General features: G+C 37.8%; 1 protein-coding gene and 1 long non-coding RNA gene across 13 annotated transcripts in view; one reads left to right on the top strand and one right to left on the bottom strand.

The window, feature by feature from the left end:
- Positions 1-22067, top strand: part of LOC126921708 (uncharacterized) — a 56019-nt gene extending 33952 nt beyond the window's left edge. For 7 of the 12 annotated variants that reach the window (XM_050733474.1, XM_050733467.1, XM_050733470.1 and 4 more), the window contains 10 exons: positions 11611-11798; positions 11943-12027; positions 12365-12507; positions 13276-13405; positions 14003-15031; positions 15119-15254; positions 15691-15800; positions 15941-16073; positions 16149-16226; positions 16700-18873. In XM_050733474.1, coding sequence (XP_050589431.1) covers positions 11611-11798; positions 11943-12027; positions 12365-12507; positions 13276-13405; positions 14003-15031; positions 15119-15254; positions 15691-15800; positions 15941-16073; positions 16149-16226; positions 16700-18272 — 3605 coding nt within the window. In that variant the 3' untranslated portion in view covers positions 18273-18873. Of the gene's footprint in view, positions 1-2702; positions 2985-5587; positions 5869-11610; positions 11799-11942; positions 12028-12364; positions 12508-13275; positions 13406-14002; positions 15032-15118; positions 15255-15690; positions 15801-15940; positions 16074-16148; positions 16227-16699; positions 18874-19336; positions 20402-20986 lie in introns of those variants that run through there. The other 5 variants (XM_050733469.1, XM_050733477.1, XM_050733478.1 and 2 more) reach the window with 5 other exon arrangements.
- On the bottom strand, positions 1448-2511 carry LOC126921797 (uncharacterized). Its single transcript, XR_007712549.1, has 2 exons — positions 2247-2511; positions 1448-1823 (listed from the first exon to the last, which is right to left on the bottom strand). It is a non-coding gene; the product is annotated as an uncharacterized LOC126921797 (long non-coding RNA).
- Positions 22068-22122: the final 55 nt, after the last annotated feature.

Below are 22122 nucleotides of genomic sequence, written 5' to 3'. Positions count from 1 at the left end.
CATGGTTAAAAATTCATGATCTTTAAACTTTACTGTAAATTGGTACCATATTAGGATGGCTTGACGTTGAAAAAATAACGACGCCTATTCTACGACGAAATTTTGTGTTTCTTCACTCGCATTCACAATGATCCAAGTGTAACGTGTATAAGAAAGAAACCGCTTGAATACATTGTCAGATGTACAAAAGCAACAAAAGAACGCGTATGGAGGATAGATAATTTGCATGGAAAAGCGATCGTCGCGCCAAAGGCGCATGTAAAAGTCATATAGGCGACATTTGTACTCGTTTGCATAAGCTTTACGTCGACATTCGATGACAGGCTACCGAATAATTCAGGAAAAACGTTTTTTAACAGGAAGAGTTTGTTTCTCAAATGATAATATTTGTTATTTATTTAAATGTATTCGTAGGTTTCTTAAATTAAAAGTAGATGAATAAAAGATAAACAAAAACGAACGTAGATTTACGTAATACGTATTAAATATTTGAGGTAGTAATATATGTTAATCTCAGTGGAAAAATTGACCTTTTTTATGGGTTATAAACACATTCAGCTGATATTACCTCTACGTCACTTTATTTCTTCAACTACCATTCGTCAATGTGTCTCACACTACATTTCAAAGTCTACTTATGTGGTAATTTAAGGTCGTTCCTTTAAACACTTTGGTGATAAAAATTTATCAACAAAAATTATGAATTTAAAATTTATGTAATTAGTTCATCGTTGATTGTGAATTTCCATTTTAGAAATTTTTTATCTTTTATCAATTGTTATATATTTGACGATAGTTATTGGGTCCTCTTGACTTTTGTGCAAGTTATTTTCTGACGAATGAATCATCTTCGATCGAAGGACGATCTGAAGTACGGAACAATGGTGAATATAATGATTTCAGGACAATAATCTTAAACGACGTAGCTCGTTTACTGATTGCGTAAGAAAAATGAGTCAGTATCCGAAAGAAAAGTTTGCCTTATCGTTATTCCGGAAAAAATCACTCTTTTTATTCCCCTGCTTGAAAGAGTCGATGATTAAACACAAGTTGAACGTCATCAAGTGTAATCACATTCGTTTTACTTATAATTTGTTTTCGGGGAAAATTCGTTCGAGTCCATCGGTTTTCGACGAAATCAGCGCGCGATTGTTTTAAATTCTATCGAATATCGAAGATAACGCATGGTGATTTACTTGAATGAAATGTCGCAAAAGAGTCGATTTATATCAATCGTGCAATTCGTACAATCTTTGACGTATACTCCGTACAATAAAATTTGAAAGCTTCTAAATTAAAAGTGACACGATAAAGCATTAATAAGTTTAAAACTAATGTTTACAAATTGATAAATAAAATTTTCTACCGCAATATTAAACTGTAAACTTTCACGCGATAAATATTACCGTTTCTAACTTGTATGTATGCAGATAAATGCAACTGTAAATCTCAGCCATCAATATTTATTACGTGCCATTTCGTCGACGTTTACATACAATGATGCGGTTTATTCCTACATATATTTATCACAGTTTACACGACTGAATAAAGCACAGATCGCATTGTTCCATAAGTTTCTCTCGAATCTTTATTCGCCATTCTTACATACAATAAATTCGACAAGAGCAGTTTTATCAGTTTCGCAGATACAGATCAGTCTCCTCGCGTGTAGCTGAGAATCTTGCGCCTCTAATAGCGAGATTTAATTCTATTATCGTTTACAAGTAGAATTTCAATTACCACTGATCGGTACTGACCCAACACACGTCTGCGAATGAGATGATTAATCCTCGATACCGTCGAGAGTCTTTGTACTGATATAACTGTAGAAAAAAGACATAATTACCTACTGCATAAAATACTGCATAAAAGACAAAAACATCTATAATACAAAGTCTGTCCACATGAGATACAAGTTTCTGAAAAGCTCATACACATGCATTAAATACTTCAGTACGATAGAACTCTACTTACGATAATATGCAAAACTGAACACACAGCCGTTAAAATAGAATAATTTATTAAAAATTGCAACAACAATTTTTACGCATCGTCTAGTCGATTAATCCATCTAACTTTTCAAAGAAAGAATCAAGTCGCTTGGACGAATTTTAAAATAGCTATTACAAGAATTTTAAAGGGTGTGTGTTCAGTTTTGCTTATTACTGTATGTGAACTTGTTTAAGGACAAACAATGTATATAGTTGGAGTTCGTGCGATAGAAGTTCGACAAATTTCCCCACTACCTATGATCTTTCCTTTATGCGATAAGAACTCAGGTTGAGATATGTAGACTGAATCGGTAAAACCTCGGATAATCAGGCATCACCTAAAATTACGTTTCAACAAATGGAAATGCTCATAAATGGATTTCTACTTACCTTAAAAAGAAACACCGATAATGTAAAGTCTATCTATGCAGCCGCTATTTGGCTTTACGCGAAAGTGCATACGTAGATTAAATATTCGAATATCCCAATAAACAAGCATGAATAATAATAGTAATAAAAAATGAAAAATCCGTGTACGCAACGATGCGTCTTGGCTGGTTGTCGCACGATCGTTCAGAAGGCGTCTGTCGATTTTAGAAAATGTAGGTTCCCTCGCAAAAGTATCCCCCACTAAAAGGAAGCCGTACAGAGCGGCGTATGTGGGGTACGTCGGTCGCGTATCAAGCCGCTTTGGCAAAGGCTCAGTCGCGAGCAGCGCAGGCCTGCGATTACACACACACAGAGCGGCGACTCGCGATTCGCCGGTTCGACGATCGGCCGATTCGTGTTTCCGCGTCGTATTCTAATCAACCAGCACCCGTCTCAATTAAAAACATGTTAAACACGTAAACACGATATGAACGCGTGGCAACCGGGCGAGCAAGCAAACGTACCCCTTTGAAAATTCCGCCACTGACGGCCAGCAAGTGAAAGTGAGAGCCAAGTGAATTTCGAACAACGACGTGTGATCTTTGCATTTAATATAACATACTCGTAAGCATATGAATATTTATAAATTTTAGATTATTATTATTAGAGATAGTAGATCCAAGGAAAGGTATACAGAAGATAAGTCGACGATCGTCAAGGTGTTATGGAAATTATTTTCGAGTGCGAAGGACAGTTAAAATGGGCGTAAAGAAGTGTTTGTTCTAATTACGATGCGTATATAATTGCAATTACCTGGGCCAACTAGGTGCTCGTTAATTGCGCCCTTGAGAGATAAGATAGCAAGACGGAAGATGCAAAGAGAGAAAAAGCGATTCACGATTCGACGAATCAATTCCGTTAATCTCGCCGCGTTCTCCAGGCGGCCTTTAATTACCTCATTCGCGAGTGAATGGAGCCTCCTTCGTGATGTAAACACCAGGCTTTTTATCTCTGTTCAACCAGGATTTGGATGTGTCTCGATGGACGCAGTAGTCAATGTCGGAGTAAAATTATTTAGGAATAAACTTCCTGCTCTCTTATCTCATTCCCTTTTTAATTTGATCTACTTTCGATAAGCTAACACCGTCTCCATGGTATTTTAAGGTATTTGAAATTCAATGAACTGATTAATAGCCGATAATGTAATTTACTCTGTTCGTCATACTTTGGTAGCTGGCATTTGAGTGGGATAACATAGATTTTTAAGATTTTCGAGGATTCCGAAGAAGCCTTAGAAACTGTACGAGTTTCGAATCGAGCGCTAGACTACTAACTGCTTCGCAATAATATCTTTACCTGCTATAGACGGCGTTCGCTACGCGTTGGAAAAACGATAATTGGCTTCGATAAGACACACAACGAAGCCATGCGTCAACTGTTCGATCCTCACTCCGCAATGCCTTCGAAGTATTTTTTAGACAATATTACGAACAGTTTTGTACAGCCTGCATCCTGGATATTTGATTTCGATAATCTTCTTCTTCTCATTTTTCAAAACACTTACCATGCTTTCTTGTGTCTTTGCCAGTTTATCCGCTTAAAATTAAGAAACACATGGAGCTGCAACTAAATTAAAGTAATAGAAAGAAATATCTAAACGACATTATGCAATCACGACCGCGTAATTACGATGATTGCGAGTATTAAATGCTCCCTGACAGTATTTCACGCGACCAGCTACAAAAAGGTAACAGCGATTAGTGCGATTCGACTAACCGTAACACGACACGCACATAAATTTCGCCATTTGCTCTCTGTTCTTGATAAAACAGGTGAATAAATGTTTTTCAAATATATATACTACAGCTTAAACATTTTACCTTAGAAAATTATTATACACATGTCCAATGTATTATATAAAACATTTTGAAATTTCATTAGCATTCTAAGAAGACACGACTGTCATTATCAAAATGATGTAACTTCCAACGAATTTTACAATGTATATCGAAATTACAAGATATTTATTGCAGACATAATATATTAACAATTTTTTCATAAAAATATTTTTAATATAAATTTATTTAATATATTAAGAAATCAATATACAGCATCGTATACAGTGAATCATGAACATATATGATCTTGACCAGTATAATCAGAACGATCGTATCTCGTAACAAGGCTAATAAAATTCCAAAACGTTCCGCATAATACAGATAATAAATTGATAAAGAGTATTCACATACTCGGAATACAATATACTTCACATACTCACATACAATATATTCGGAAAGCCACGTACGTGGTATCGCTGGTTTCCTATGTTACGTACGTTGATCTGTCTTTTGATTTTTTTTCTATGAAAACGTTGTAGTGTAACGAAAACAAGAGTCGATGTAATTATCGATGATGACAATTGTAACGATAGCAGAGATAACCTGCTGACGATAGACACGTAAACAGATTACCATCTCCAGCGAGAAATTTCAAAGTTCAGAGGATCGTCGTCGGACAACTATTCAAATGAGGGTTTAAAGGTTCTCGTTGCGTCTGTCGTTCGATCGTATTTGTGCCGTACGCGTGTTCAGACGCACGCGTGCAACGTCGTCTCAATTCGCGTATTAAATGTATATACAGCTGCACAATTGTTTGTAATCGCGAATTGTCGATGGTATCAAATCATTCTCCAAGACGCTCTCTTTTACTTATTGCGAGAGAAAAATTTATTTATCGTCATCGAAGAGAAAGAAGGAAACGACCTGTTATTTTTAACGACTTAAGCAGCGTGTAATCGATTCGACGGATCGAAAGTGCGATTATCACGAGGAAAGAGTAAAATAAAGCGTATCGCGGTGGAATTATGGAGAGTTCTTCGTGAGCCGAATTCAGCGCGTAATTTTTTCCTCAATAATGAGAAATCACCAACGGTTGTAAACAGCGATGCGCGGAGCTCGTGTGGGCTTCCGGTATTAGTCGATCATGAGAAAACGAGAAAGTTATAGCTGCCAGGAAATATATTCGACTAACGCGACGGAAGCGTTCTCCCTCGGATGATCGTCGAGATCTTGTCTTCTGTGTACCTGGGTATCTCGCATAATTACGTAGAAATTGCGTGCTAAAGAAAGAAGGCAACGCCGAAAGAACGTCGAATACGTCGGTACTTACAGTGCGTGGAATAAGTAGAAGTTTGCAAGAGTTCGTTGAATTTTGGAATTTTTTTCTAGATCGTGATTTGTCAAATGAACAAATTGATCGTTTAAATCGGACGTCAGAAAGATTGAATGAAACGTGGAAATCAGATTATCGAGTGTTACCGGAATACTACCTGTAATGATAAAACAGCGTTACGTCGAAAGTGCGAGGAAATCGTTTGCTAGCTTATCAGTCAGAGATACGATGTGAAACGCGTGATAAATGTTGCTGGAACTCACCGCGGAGATGCTGACACTGATCGGCGGCCTGATCGTCGCCTATTTCATCTACGTGCTGTTCACCATAAGAAATGGTAAATATTACCAATTTTGTCTTAACTTGAAATTGAATAGTTAGTAAAAGGATGGTATTAGTAGAAGAAAGCAGTGGGAGTATGTTAATAGGTTGCGATTCAATTCACGTGAAATCTACTTCTTCACTTTCAATACGCAACTCTCTAACCGATAGAAAAGTGTTATTAAATGCCTCGGGATTTTTTTCGCTCCATTCTTAAGTTCTCTCAAACCAAACATTTACTTGATACACCAATGATATTTATCGATAACAAGTTGAACTCACGTGAGACGTGTGTCTTCACTTTCTATACGTATATGATAATTTCAGAAGAAAAGTTATCAAATATCAGAAAAAGTTACCAATCACGTTCCTGAATTTATATTTATGCAAATTCCTATCTTTATGGCCACTAAAAGGATAGAACTTGGAGACAAACATTTGTTTCGCCTACTGAATATCATGTTGATGGATGTTTCATGTATTTTTTCATGTTATGTATTCTATGCATTTTATCGCTTTTCAATTTCCCATAAACGCATATACATTCACAGTCTATTTGTCGGTAATTACGAATCGAATTACGGACAAGTCGAGAAACTTTCGATAGAATGCAACTGATATAATCTTTTCCAATCTGTAGAACGTAGGATATGCAAAGTAGAGCGGTTATAAAATTTCGATCCAGTTTGCATTCGTGAAAGCAGCATCATCGGCACAGATTCGCCGCGGTTATTGCAAATTGTCACCGGCCAACTATTCGCGTGTCCCTGGCACGGTTCCTCGATTGCACGTAATAATCTGTCACGAAGAGGATCTGCCTCCTCTCCTCTTTGACAATTTCGCAGGACATTCTGTAATAATATTTTACGATGTTTCGTAAAAGAAACACGAAGAGAAGCCGAGAAAAATCATCCTCCGACACATTTCGAAACAGGCGTTCTTCTTGATGGCTCGGTGCAGCCCATTGTTGTAATTTCTCTTTTTAAATAGATTTTATATCTATGTTGCGTGTGCCCGTATTGTCATCTTGGTAAGCGTAAATAACATAAAAGAATTTATTTAGTGTCCTTCTTGATGATTCGTTCTCCATTCAGTCTCATAATTCTTTCTTTTAAATAAATACACGTCTCGTTACAGGAATTCTATATTTATATTACGTATATTCACACTATCATGTTCGTACATGTAAATAATAGAGTTTGTGGAAAATTTATAAAAAGAATTTATTTAACATCCCTGACTTCTCGTTCTACCTCATCGTTGTAATTCTTTCTTCGTAAATTCTTTCGAGATAAATATCTTCTCTTTAAATAAACGTTCTACCTGCATTATGCGTACTCACATAGATGTCACATAGATAATATAGTTTACGAAAAAAAATTCCATACAATTTCTCGCTGGTGACAATCGGTGCGTTATTGTCACCGACTCGATTATTCGATTGTGATCGATTCAAAGGAACAACTGACAGAGCTGCCGCCACGATAACACGTCTTTTGACTTCAATAAGGTCGCAAGATTATCTCGAATAGTATCACCAGAGGAATCGTATGATTCTTCCATTTCGAATAATTTTCTCTTGCTCGTCGAATCTCTTTACCCTCCCTTTCGACATTTTTATCTCCAACGGTTCAGGTTTACTTAACGACGTACAGATCACGAGGTCGAACGTGATTTAGATTTAAAAAATCCTTCGCAACTTGCTTGGCTCGTGTCCGTCGGAAAATATTTCATAATGGAACAGTAAAGGATATTTTTCTCGCATCTTCGAGATTAAATTCGAACGTAATTATGGAAAAATAACGAAGAAACCAGTCTTCCAAATGGCCGTTTCCTCGCTGTTATGAAAAAGATGCGCATGTTTATGCATTGACGTAAATCATAAAGATATAAACAATTTGTATGCATATATTATAATATTCAAGAGTAGGTATATAATGTTCGATATTCAACAAGATATTCAAAGCGACGTATTCATTCCGCAATTTACAATATTTAAGCAAGCGAAACGAATCTTTGCTCAGGTTCTATCTCTTCGTTTTGTTATTCACATAAAATCGCGAACTTGCAGAAATATCCGTAATTTACTGATGAAACCCGAATATCAAAATTGAAAGGATTGCTGCAACAAGTAGATAGCTCAACTTTTCAATAATTTAAAGAAACCAATACGAGATTAATCAAGCCAAATTATTTTTTTAGACGTGCTATAAATCCATGGTCAATTAATATTCGTAGTAACTCCCGTATTTCGATTGTTATTCTCGTGCAACCAATAGGCAACTCTATTATATCGTAATCTTATCAGTTAAGCTTAAAGTAGAAAACTTGATAATCTCTCTTAAACGAAATAATCATAATCACCGCGCGTTTTGTTCTATTTTCGTGAAGAATTCTTAAACCATGCTTATGGTATTAAATTCATAATCTAAATCCGTCAATAGCAAAGTCCAGAGACAAAGTCAAGAAGCTCAAAGCACGAATGCTGTCGTTTCGAGAAATATTAAATTAACAACCGTGGAGGAGACACGATTTCCCTGGGTCGATCGCGTTGCACGTTAATTTGACACAGGGAGAAACCTTTCTGCACCGCGATTACGCCCATCCAGATCGATAATCGCTATAATTTCGTTGCGTCAGACGCGTTTCGCGGTGTACACATTTTCGAATCGCGATTCGATTTCGCCGATTGTCGCGCGATTTCGTTTGCTCGACGTTTCACAAATCAGAAATGAAGCGTTACGAGCTGGGTGGAAACGATTTCGTTCCCTTTCGAAATTCCCTCCCGCTGACTCGCCCATTAGAAAGTTCGGAAAAACAAAGCGAACCGTCGCGAATAATGGGCAGCGCGTTTCGCAAAAACGCGAACGGTCGTAATCGATCATCGATACGATCATCCTTCGAAGGCAGCGCTCTTTTATATGCAGTTCTATCGCTGTCTGGGCTACGTTTGCGTCAATTTATGAATATTACCGAGTGGATTGATTGAAAGTGTGAAGAAAAAGCGCAACGAAGGTCGTGGAGGAAAAAATCATCGATGGAGAAGTAATAGACAGGGGGACGGGTCTTTTCACGGTCTTCATCATCGATGACGTTTGCACTTTAACCTCTCAGAAGCCAAACCGATCGACTCCGCTTTTTATTAATTTCTTAATTGCGTTACGTAAACGCACGGCTAATACTCAGTATGTGAAGAAACAAAACACTCGCATCCATACGCTTATTCGTTGCAGCAAGATGTCACGATAACTGTATAATTGTAATAGTTGCAACATCGTCTTTTCCGTCCACTTTTAATTTATAGAATTGATCGTGCGTGACTTTCGAATAACTCGTTCGACGAAACAAGAAAAATAAAATAAAGAGAGGAAAAAGGAAAAGAAGATAAAGAACGTGTATTTATCGATGGAATTTCACTGCAGGATGATACTCGAGTAATGGAAAGAATGTAGCATTCGATTAATTAATTCGATTAATTAAGAGACGATCACGCGCTATGGTGAGGCTAATGAATAGCCGCGGAAATTGTTGAACGAACCGGTGATAGTTAAGTAGGCAGAAAATAAATGTAGGCGACCTTCACCTTGTAGCGAGAGACCAGGGTTAGAAAGCCCATCGAATCTGTGCGTTTGATACACGGAAACACAGTTGGCGGAAAATCTTTCTGCTCGTACAGGCCGATGCATATCAGCCTGAGCGCTAAATTTAGACTTCAATCGCCGTTAATAAACCGCGAATGGAACTCAAGAAGAATCGTGCATTAATCATGAAACAACGAACAACCTGTCGTATTTCTAATCCTCCATTAAACGCTTCTTTCAAGATTATCGCGTGGATGAATCACTGAAACGAACTTGAAGCAGTCCTCTAAACAATTAGAAAGTGTGAAGACGTAAAATAAAGCTAAACGAAGTATAAAGAGGTGAATAGTTAAAGGAAGATTGTTTAACGTCCATAATCCTCATAGTTTCGAAGAACTTCTATCAAACTTCTATCTTCAGCTTGTGCACAGGTTCTCGAAGGTATTCGAATACCTGTAAGAATCTTTTATTAATGCATTAAAGGTGTTACGTGAAACATTTTGAAATTTCGTTAGCAGTTTTATGAGACTCGACTACCATGCTGATACTGATCCAGTTTCAAGGAAATCCGAAGATGTATTAAAAATTACACGGTATTTGGTACAAGTATATTTCACAGAAATAGCTATTTATTATACTAATTCCTTACCAAATGTATGTTTGTAATAAGTATCTTCCAATTTTTATATACATCTTCAAATCAAGGATCTGAATTTATTACCAATATAATGATCATAGTTGTGTCAGTGTTAATGAGATTTTAAACTGCGTGTTTCATAGAACACACGCAATTATGTGCGTAAAAGTTTTCTGTGCTGAGTGTTGAAATACTTTCGTGTATCTGTTAATAGAGCGAACAAGACATTAACTCGACCAATTGCAACTATCTAACCGGTTGAACAGATGCAGTATGGATCCTCTGTGCCTCTGAGTGAACGCGTCCCCGCTGTCACAGCTCGAAGTTTCCCGCGAAAAGAGTTCAGCAGGTCGTCCCCGTCGAATTTCTCTCGGTCGCGCGCACGCGGACAGGCAAAAGAAGAATGAGGAATAGCTGACAAGGCCGGGAACCGGTGAAATTACCTTGGCTTGTCGTTCGTACGCGGCCAAACGAGACGTTCATCGCTCGATCCATTACCAATACCGTAGCTACCGCGGCGATGAAAGTACGCCATCGTACCGCTTTTCTTGTCCTGCCTTGCTCGTTAACCCTTTCGCGTCATCTATTTCCTTTTCGATAAGGTTTCTCCTCAAATCGATTTTCAGAGATTTCTAACGTTCATAAATTATGATAATTTATAATCAGAGTTTTCTCTAATATTCGTACGTCTTGCTACATTTTTCCACATTCGCGTATGGACGTTGTGGATATTGAGGTTTATTAGAAGGATGGATTGATGAGTGTGGAGGGATGAATAGGCGATTTTCAAGAATTTGTTTCTGTCAGAAATTCTTTTGACGATGACAGATATTGAAATGGTAATTTTTAGTTGAATGACTTCTTCAATAGTTTTGAAGAGTTCATATTGACGCCAGTATTTTTATCATCCAACACTTCGTCACGCCGTAAGTAAACATGGAAAGATTCGGAAATTTCACAATCGGGAATATTTCAATTTAAAGTAGGACGCCTTTACCACAGCAATCTTCACGCGTTTGAAAAAATACGGAGAAGCTAGCGAGAAGCAAAATCTCACACAGAGACAAATACCTTCACTTGAACTAGAATAAACACAGTGCTACATCCATCACAAATTTCTTCAGATATTCGCAAAAATCTTTCGCACCTATCGAAACACCCACCAGGATCTTACGATTTTATACTGAAACAAAGTTCACGCAACAACTATCACAAAATGTCCCCAAAAACGTCACTAATACATTACGCATACATATATTTCATAAATAAATTTATCTTGCAAAGTCACATTGAAAATCTATACAACCATAAGATCTACCATAAGATTTTCCAAATTTCCCCAAAACTTTCGCAAAAAAACCTATCAAGACCCCCAAAAAAACTAAATACCCGAAAGAAAATGAAATGTCTGCCATAAAACCCTTTAAACATTCCCAATCACTTTCGCAGGAAACGTATTCGCAACCGACAAACTTAACAGCTAACAAATAAATCCTATTGTAATGTAAAGCGCAAATATCGATATTACAAAAATTCGCAGACAAACCAAGCACGGATTCGCCAACGATGGCGCACACGGCGCTGCGCGAAATCGTGGAGCGTGCCGTGGAGGAAGCGAGGAAGTTGCCGGGCCTCGGTAGTTCCGGTGTGTCCGGAAATGCTCCAGAGGCACGGAACGTCGCGGAGGACAGTTACGAGGATATACTCGCCACCGCGATACTCAACAAGGTTACAAATATTCATTTCTCGGAGTCTGATCTCTCTCGGGGGCATTCCCTCGAGGTGTTTGGGCTCCGTTCATGGAATTCCTGGTATTCGCTCGTGGATCGAGCGAGAGAGGATAAATCGATGAGCGAACGTTGGATTTTCTAGGTCATCGAGAAATTCCAAAAGGAACAGGTGGACGGCAATAGCAACGTTCTCCCAGGAAAACCAGTGTCCGCTAAGTGTGCGTTAAGTACGTTCCTTTGATTTTGTATAAAAAGAATAAATAAGAATAGAAGAAATAATCGAACACAAACGATGGATTTCGGGTTGCTTTTTTTTTTGTGCAATTAGTATATAGGAAGATGTGGTTTTTATAAAATTAATGCTAACATTTAATGATATAGAAACATAATAATGGTGTATGTCACTATTGAGATTGAGATGTGGCATGATTAATTATAATCATCCACGTATATGGTATATTAGATGTACAACAGTCGACAGTTCTAATGTTAAATGATTAAGCAAAGAAAATGTAGGAAAGAGGATGGAAGCAATTCAATAGAGAATCCTTCTTCGTATTTCAGACGAAAATGAGGCAGGTCTCGACGAAGGTGTGGAAGAAGGCTGTAGCAGCCTGGAACCACTGTCTCAGGATGATTGTAGCAGTGACTGCAGTGCATCTTGCTCGAGACGCGTTAGAAACCAACCGGAGCCATTATCTCTCACGGTAAGCGATCCTTTTATGGCGAACGTCGCTTATGACCTTGGCGGAACGTCGAAGAATTTGCGAAAGAAACGAGAACTCTTCCGAGGAAATATGTAGATACGACCTCTACCGAGTTTTCCGACTCGTATTGAGTATCTTGATTTCGAAACAATTGGAAAAGCTTACTAGAGTAACATGGTCAATATGGAAACTTTCCAGTAATTTGAGTAAGCCAGCATAGTCCAACTCAAAATCAAACTTTTTAAATCATCTTTTTAAACAAGCCAAATGCTGTAAATTCATAGTCGACTAATATTTATAGTAACTTTCGCATTGCTTAATGTAAAACCTATACCTAGGGTCCAACGAACGCAGCTTATATAAATAAATAAATAATTTAAATATTGAAACTTTGAACCATAGATTAACGAACTCAATTTGAAAACAATCACAGCAGCATAAATAACCATGAGAGCCAAGTAACGAGGATATGTCTGAATTTTAGATCTAGAACATGATATGAAAAATTACGATTGGAAAAATGAACCGTTTCGTGTAATTTCGCGACTAGGTTTGTAGGTTCTTGGGTGATTCTCGGTCGATAAGCGTGTTACTCGCGAATGATAAGCGACGGAAGTGGAACCGTTGTCCCACTTTGAAATACGCACGCCGGTCCCAACCAATAAGAGGAAAAAAAATGAAATAAAGAAAACACGAAAAGCTATACACAGACTTTATCGAGGTCGTTTCCTACGATTTATTAATGACACATATGTTTGATCGTTTCAGATAGAGGAAAGAATTGAGGAAGTGACGACAACTTATGCGTCCGACGAGGATCATAGGGAACACGACGTCTTGCCCATTAAGAACGCCCATCGAGTTCCGTTTCCTGAACTTGGAATGGACATTATCGATCGTAAGTGCTGCTTATCCACGCGTCGTTCATCTAATTCCATTGCTTATGTTTTATTGAAATCTTTATTCTTATGGTCATTCACCTTTAGGAATTTGATACACAAAGATAACAATGACATTTGCGTATGTAATATTTCTGCTGATGGTGTGGAAGCGATATAACACAATTGAGTTTGTCGTTGGATATTCCGATCAGTTGTACTAGAACGTTGCCAGTGGTTATTCAAATCGTGTTATGTGTTAAACTCGAACTATAATTTATTGTAATTTCAAATTTGTGGCGGCAGTGAAAATACGTGTGAAAGACGAGTGACTGAGGAACAAGCGAATTGTTTGCGTTAGACCGATAGCGAGTGAGCAGCAATTCGGAGAAAGCACGAATGGACTAGAATGTGTGGTACAATGTAAGAAGGCAACAATCGTTAAAAAACGTGGTAATAAGTAGAAGACGAGAGAGTGTTGTGCGAAAAGAAATGTTGTAGCGAGCAATATCTAAAATAATTCTTTATATTATTTTATTCTACGCTTGATGAAACCTGAAATCCAACATTAGTCCCATTGTTATTATTTTCTAATTACCTAATTTTTATTACCATAGCTTGTCAAGATTCGGAGGACAGTCAAGACGATCCAGACACGACGACCACGCATATAGGTTTAGTTTCTCCGATCGAATCGTGGGAAGAGAATTGGCTGTTCCAGAAGAAGAGAGTTCAAAGCCAGGCTGACCCTGTAGCCATGTTGGTGCCTCATCCTAGCGCCGATTTCAAGGCTTTAATCGGTGACAAGGACGCGGAGGACACATCTGATTTGTCCGAGTGTTCATCGGCACAGTCAGACGAAGAGATAGAAAAAGAATTAATGGAAGCCATATGCAGTGTCGTGCCACGATCCCCGAAGAAAAAGGAGTTCGAGAATGGTCTGGACTACTTAAATTCGTCAGATGACTTTTCGTTGAAGGAGGATGATACGAATTCATTTTCCAATGGCAGATACGTATACGTATCTGATGAGGAAAAGACTGACTGTAGACGCGTGAAAGAGCAAAGGAAAGCAGAGGAACAGAGGGAAAAAGAAGAAGATTATAAACAAAGTGTAAAGGGAAACGAAGAAGTGAAAGCCAAAGAGATTAAGGAGAAGGAAGTGAAAAGAAAATTGGAGAGAGTCGAAACTGAGGATGAGAAACCTGTTTCAGAATCAATAAATGTAATTAGTAACGGCTTGAAGAAGGTAGGAATGGAGCGACAGAAAACGAACGATGTATCCGAAGAGGATAAAACGAGAAATTTAATCAACGGGGACGATTTCATTAAAGTAGATCGATCGGCGAAGAAAAGTGAATCGGATAATCTATCGAATTCTGTTAATTCGAAGCCTTTGACGATTATTCTGCCCGATGTAAGTGAGCTAAACGTGCCAAAGACACCGACACCCACGCCGACGAGGATTTCCATGGAAATTAATCTGGGAAACCCTCACAGCGAGAAAACGTACATCTCGCAGGAGAAGATCGTTCTGAATTCCTTAGAATGCGCGAAGAAAAAACTGATGGCCGTCAATGACGACAGTGTGGAAGCATTCGAAGACGAGGAAACGATGTTTGCTCAGCAAAAAGTCGACTTTCATGGTAAATATTTTAGCAACGTAGTCGCCTGTTGTAAGAGTTTATGAGCTTATGATTGCCACTCATTTCACTTTTGTTCGTGAACATTAGCCGAAGATATTCAGCAGGAAAGCGAATACACCGAACATTACGATATCGCGACTCAGAGACACTTGGATAGCTTGACGAAGTCCGAATCATTCGAGTCTTCGCCATTAACAAATTCCTCGATAGAGGATGACGAAAGGTAATATCAACACCAGTATTATCATTTGTAATCACTACGACTCTTCATCTAGTATTGAATGACGATAAAACATTTAACTCCGCTCGTTTATCTTTATTAATTTTTTAACTTAAAAAGGACGTGCCACGATGAACTTTCACTTATGATAGCCTTCGAGAGGCTTTAAAATATATTCATCTGGTTTAAAATGAACATTATAACTTTTGACAAAGTTATCTTTTCTTGTAAATGAAAATTCTCGACCAAAGCTGACGTAAAAGAAATTTTTAACGGAACATAAAAGAGTAAAATTCGAGATTTCTCGATTGTCTCGCGTCGAAAGTATCGAAACTAGGTTCGTTTCGTAACGTCACCGTTCAACGGTCTGCGAAGCGCCGTAAAGAACTTTCTTCTTACCGATGATACTATAACAATCTTCCAATATTCCACTGTGCAGTAAGTGCCGACAGGCTGTGGCGTTTGCCAAAGCTGAATCGGCTTCGCATCTGTCCCTGCAGAACAAGGATCCGGAGGAAGAGGGTCGCCTAGGTACTCCTCCAAGACCAGGTGATCAATTTTTAACAGTTTTATCTTTTTTACAATCTCAATCCTCGTCGTAATTTTTTAGAAATTCAGAGTCAGTGTATCTGTCGATATAATTAAAGACGTTGTTTTAAATGTTACTTGTTTGCAATAAAAAAAAATAGGTACAATTGCTGAACGCGAGCACAAAAAGTGGGAAAATGCACCACCTATCGAGAACAACCCCTATAGCCAGGAAAATATTCAAAAGAGGCTTTTGGAGAGGCAGTACTCTAGAAGATCGTCAGACATTCCTGGGTAAGATTTATAATAATCTTTATTCATATGCGAATTTGATAAGACTAATTTTCTACGGGTGATATTTTCCTTCAGAATTCACACCGAATTGCCAAAGAGCAACGGTGCGGATATGGATGTCGTGCTGGCGCCCCATGAACCGGATATCAAAAGGTGATATTCGAAATTATGAGAAAAAGATCTACAGATATCTAAATTTTCATCTTTCATCCAAAATTAGAAACTAACTTAACCTTTCAATAATAACTGTCTGTAATATATAGACGCAGTATATAATACCATAACATATGAATGCAATAGGAATTCAAAACTTTGCTTTGTACCTGAAATTTCCAGAAACCACAAATATTTTGTTTCGCAAATAAAATTCGAATAAAGAAATCTATGATAAATAGAGATCATATATCGAACAATCCATATATCGCACAAAAAAGTTTTATCCGATGTACAAAATTTCTAAAACACGCAAATACCTACTCGTATTTTAAAGAAAAAAAAATCCTCTAGGAGGAATCTTCCTGCATGAAATTAATAATCTTGACAGAATTATCGGGATTTAACAATTTTTAACCCATCAGGAAATGGATAATGAACTAGCTAATTATATAAATGCCTGGAATGCGTAGGTTCGGCAGGGACTATTACATCAACGATTCCAGAGCGTCGGGTAACGAGAAAGGGAGAAGATCGACGGCGTCGACCTCGAGCAGACCGAGCAGCTCGTTGTCTCAACGATCAAGTTCCAACGGAATGGCGGACCAGGATCAACAGGTGAGTTTCCAGCTCGAAAAGTTCGAGGAGGCTTCCCTGCGTGGCAGCCTTTCTAGATGGACCTATCGCGATCCGTACTCCAGTCCGCAATTTGCCATCAACCCTCTTCTACGGTTGGAACTCGGTGTATCAACAGAACCAACTGATCGTGATCACGAAAAAATCAACGGCTCTAACGAAAAATCTACGGGAAACGATGTTCCAAACGGTATAGAATATTCGAAAAATATGACAGAGAATAAAGAACATATTGACAAGTACGAAGCGATCATAGACAAGGAAACTAAATATTTTGATATCGGTAGACAAGATGCTAAACCTCTTGGCACTGACAATGATATTTTAAAACTTATGTCGAGTGAATTTTCGCAAAAAGTCGCTTATAATCCGCTCTACGAACCCGAGAAAAGTATCCTGAAGTCAGATGACTCAGGGATGTTCTCGGTCGATATGAACCCCATGGAGGATAATAAGAAACAAAGTGAGGAGTTTTGGAGGCTATGGATCAATGGCAATCAGCATCATACGAAAAACGATCAGATTCTGTCGTTCAATGGAAGGAGATACTGGAACCTTAATAGCTACAAGTATCACACATTCGGAGGAATAAAGAACTCTCTTGATAAAAGCGTGGAAGATTCTGACGCGGAGGATAACTTGAAAATGGAGACACGTGACGACGAGCCCTTCGACATCACGGATTTCAGTAAATTCAAGTTTCAGACATTTGGCGGTATAAAGAAGGGCAAGAAGATCGACTGGAAAGGAATTCCCATGTATAGAAAGATGATATTAAGATCGTGTATAAAGAATTGTAAAAATACCAAAGGAATGAGGTCGTCTCAAAGCGATTCTACCTTACAGCGCATGAATGAAATAAATAATGCGTCGAATGAAAAAATCGATCAGGAATCTGATAGACAGAGCGATTATGAAAGTGACAGTTCCGAGGAGAGAGATACGATGAAGTACCTTAATATAAATACGAAGAGAAAGCGCAATAACAAGTTCTACAAGAGACGAGTTAAGACGGTGTTTTCGTCGTATAGATCGACCTCGGACGAATCCTGGCAAGACGAAGATGTTCAATCATCTGACAAACCGATAATACGGAAATGTCTAAGGGACACGCCCAGGAAAATCAAATTACGACCGAATCCGGATAACGATTCTAATTATTTTTTCAATACGTCCAGAAGGAAGGTGTTCAACGATAGTTTGAGAAGAGTTCGATCGCAGAAACGATTGTCGGACGATAACGAAAGTTTGAAGCTGGAGCCACCTATCGTGCCGGAGATGGTCGAAAAAACTTTCGAAACATTACAAGATCTTCGAAGCAAAGGGAAGAAAAAGAAGAGCAAGAGTTCCGAATCGAACAACCGGAAAAAAACTGGTGTGAGATGTTTGACCGATCTAACGATATGGTGAAAGTAGTTACTTAAATTGGCTCCCGTTGGGGAATCTAAACTGTTTCACGCGTATAGAAGTTAGTACCTTTTTTTAAAAGAAATGCTTTTTTTTATTTTATCGTATATAGTGCCATATTGTCAACTAAAAGTTCCTCGAAAGGTGTCCAAAACATATCAAAGATGCAAATTTTATTTTTCACCGAAAGATTATAGAGAAGAAGTTTATTGTACAGAGGAGTGTATATTGTAACTGTTATAAATATATTGTTTCTAATGAACGTAACGAATAATGAGATATGTGACTTTACTTGAAGTGTGCATGACACTATAACGGTGTAGGTATTTGTCCCTACGATTAATCCTCGAGTAGCAGATTCGAAGATTCTATGACTACTTAAATACCATTTTTATTAGTTTCAATTGTGGTATAACAGAAAAATTAGTATGCTCTGTAAGCAAACTGTAAATATAACTTTCCTGACTCTTTCTTGTAGATCGCACGCAGTAATGTATCAGCCTTGTATAATACAAAATGATCGTTCTTTCTTGTATATAGTACACGTAGATCGTAAAAGAGGCGGCTTAAAAATAATAAAAATAATAAAACATGTGATCGAGAACATTCTGTTAATACGAAGTCGTTCTATGCACATTGCACATGCATGATCGCTGCGAAAAATGCCTTTTCCGATCGGTAAGTACCGTTTACATGCATTTCCAATTCAATGCATGTCGACTAACAAACGATAAAGGTCTGCATGCTCTATGATCGACAAAAGCTTTTATCAGAAATCATTGAACCGAAAAAAAAAAAAGGAAAAATGAATGCTACGTAAAAATCTTTGGTGCCATTCTCCGTTATAAGCTGTTTGATCACAACTAACAACTTCTAATTCTCTCGATAAAATTTATTGGGTGTAATATGCATGGCTATATACGTACAAACGCGAAGCTTATATTAAATTAATTTTAGATGTAAAAACGTTACTAACAGCTGCAAAAGCCACATTGAAACATTTTGTGAACTAAAACGCGCGCCCGATATTGGATGGTTTAATTCAACCGAACCATTTTCTGTTTCAGGAGGAAACACAATACAGAGAAACGGAGACGATCCTGAATCGAAGCAACGACGTGAAATCCAAGGTGGCGAAATGGCAGAATAACAACGTGGAGAACAAATATCAACAACCTGTTCGACAAAATGACTCTTCAGACGAGGCGGAGAGAGACAAAGATAGGTTCTCGAAAATCGAGTCGCAGATGTCGTGGGACGACCAACGAATGGAAGAAATTCTGGAAAATGAGAGGAAAAATAGCAAGAATGAAATCAACGCGAAACTGAATAATCAGGAAAATTATGAGAACGCCGTTATAGAAACGAAAAAGTCCAACTCCGATGAAAATCCACGCAAGATCAAGAGGATCGACTTGAAGGCTTATGGATTCGAAAATGAATTCTCTAATAAAACGGCTAAAACTTCCACGCCTAGAGTGGTCAATAAATTGGACCTTAAGTCTTTTGGTTACGATAATGGAATTCGACGAACACAATCGACGATTCAATTGAATAGCATAGGTAATGACGAATTCAAGCCAAGGTTAACCAGAACGTCGAACAAATCGAACTTAACACGGAGAAACGATTATGAGAACGACCGTGGCGATGTGATCGAAAGCAACCGTGCTTCTGGCGATAACAACTTGACACAGAGCACGGAAACTTTGAACAAGTATGAGAACGAGAGTTACAACGATTTTGGATTGAAGTCGGCGAAATCGGTGCCGAACATCGCCAAATTCTATTCGAATCCGAATAGCCAAGAAGATGAGGAGGTAGAAAGCTATAATCAGAATTCGTACAACGAATTTGGAATGGTTAAAAAAGGATCGGTGAGAAACATCGCGAATAATTATAGTTTGGAGAAGTGTAACATTAAGAGTAACGATTCTTCGGTCGACGATTCGGAAAATGAAACGGACAATTCCTTTGAGAGGGAACAGAATCACCAATCGATGAGTGACGTCAAGAAGAAAAGTCTGAGCGAAGAGGAATTTGATAATAAGGTGCTGCCGATGCCATCGGTCAGGAGGCTCGCTGAAGCGTTTAGCAAACAGACCGAACCCGTTCCTGGACCTATCTCGAAGGTAAGAATGGATTCTTGAGTAATCGATATGCAGAGTGTTACAAAAAGAAGTCTAATAAAAGAAAGATACCAATTGGTCGACCTTGACTGTAATTTTGCAAGATGCTGGTAGCATGTAGGTTTCTGGTATAAATAAGACATTATATACGTTGAATAGCTTTAAAGATATGAAGCTTCAGATCTTTCTTTTTATATTATTCTAATTATCTAATTTTAGTATAGGGCGCTTCATTTTCAGTGATGCATTGTTTATGATATATGTAGACTAAAGATATTATGGATTTATACAAAATTAGGGGACCAGAATACGCAAAAATATATAAAGTATACAGAGTATAATAATAGGTACACGTCATGATATTTAGAGGGACAAATTTTTCAAGGTTCCATTTCTTTAATTATGTTCATAAAAATATAAATTTAAGGTGCATGCTCATTTATACAAATATATCTAAAGGAGACTTTAGTTACGATATATGATCACAAATTATTGCAAACACTTTTCACAACCAGTTACAAGAGATCGTATAGAAGTCAATGAAGTAATCAGAAATGATTTTGACTGTTTCTTATCTATTCTATTTAGATAACTAAATCGAGCAACGCGAATAAGGAGAGATCGTCAACACCAGAGATCCAAATAGTTGAAACGCCAAGACAGATGCACAGTCTGACTGCCAGATCGCTTTCGAAACAATTTCGAGAAGGCCTGAGGCAAATTCCGAACAAGGTGACTTCACCTCCGGCTAGTCACGTCGTTATGGAGCAACCTAATATAACGGAAAACCAAACGGAAGTAGTGCAAGGGAAGAGCGACGTGTCCAACGACACGAACGTAATTCTACCTGGAAAATTAAAATCGAATATAATATTTTGGGAACAGATGCAGAGAAAGAGTTAAAGCAAGTTTGTATGTAAAATTAGGCCCAAAGTCTTAAAAAGGAAACCGAAAGAGAAGTTGAATGTTCACTTAGGGATCAAATTAAATTAACATATTACATGCAAAGCGTCTAGATAAAGGATGTAAAAAATCCAGATAACTTGGTCTTCTTTTTTATAGAGTGCGATAGAAATTATTTCCGAGAAACAGAATTTTATCGAGAAGCTAGAAGAAGTAGAACAAGTTAACATCCTTGCTCAACGTAAGAATGTTTCAACGCCGTTCAACGAAGGAGTCGATTAATTGTATGAAACAATACAGCCTCAACGATCGATCGATTTACAAGAGCAATTGCATTCGCGACAGGAAATGTCGATGTGATTGTGTGTGCCAAATGATATCAACCCGTGATTAGCCAAAGAAAATATTTTTTGCATGGTCCTTTCGAAATATGCGAGCAATTTGAACGTAACTTTCTAAATAGCAAACATTTTGGAAACTACGAAACGACCAGCTAAATTTTACGCGTTCGTAATATTCTATGATCAATTTGTAAATACACGTCGCCGGAACATAGTCGAACTGTCGAAATTGTTTTCTGTATATAAGAAGGAACTCTTAATCATAGTCACAAAGTTTTATATATAAATCTACCATATAGTGTTCCCATATACGACATTACTATTTATTATTTATTAACGTCTAAATATGTATCTGTGTATATACGAATTATGAAAATCGGTGGGCAACGAAAGTACTTCAATAAAAATATCAAAATTTGTATGGATTTAACTTTACGTTATCTGTACGCTAGAAACTGTGCTATATCGATATTACATAAA

This window comes from Bombus affinis, chromosome 11 (assembly GCF_024516045.1).
Source record: "Bombus affinis isolate iyBomAffi1 chromosome 11, iyBomAffi1.2, whole genome shotgun sequence".
NCBI classification, from domain to species: domain Eukaryota; kingdom Metazoa; phylum Arthropoda; class Insecta; order Hymenoptera; family Apidae; genus Bombus; species Bombus affinis.
Note: the sequence above shows the minus strand (reverse complement) of the source record. Positions and strands in the feature narration are given on the sequence as shown.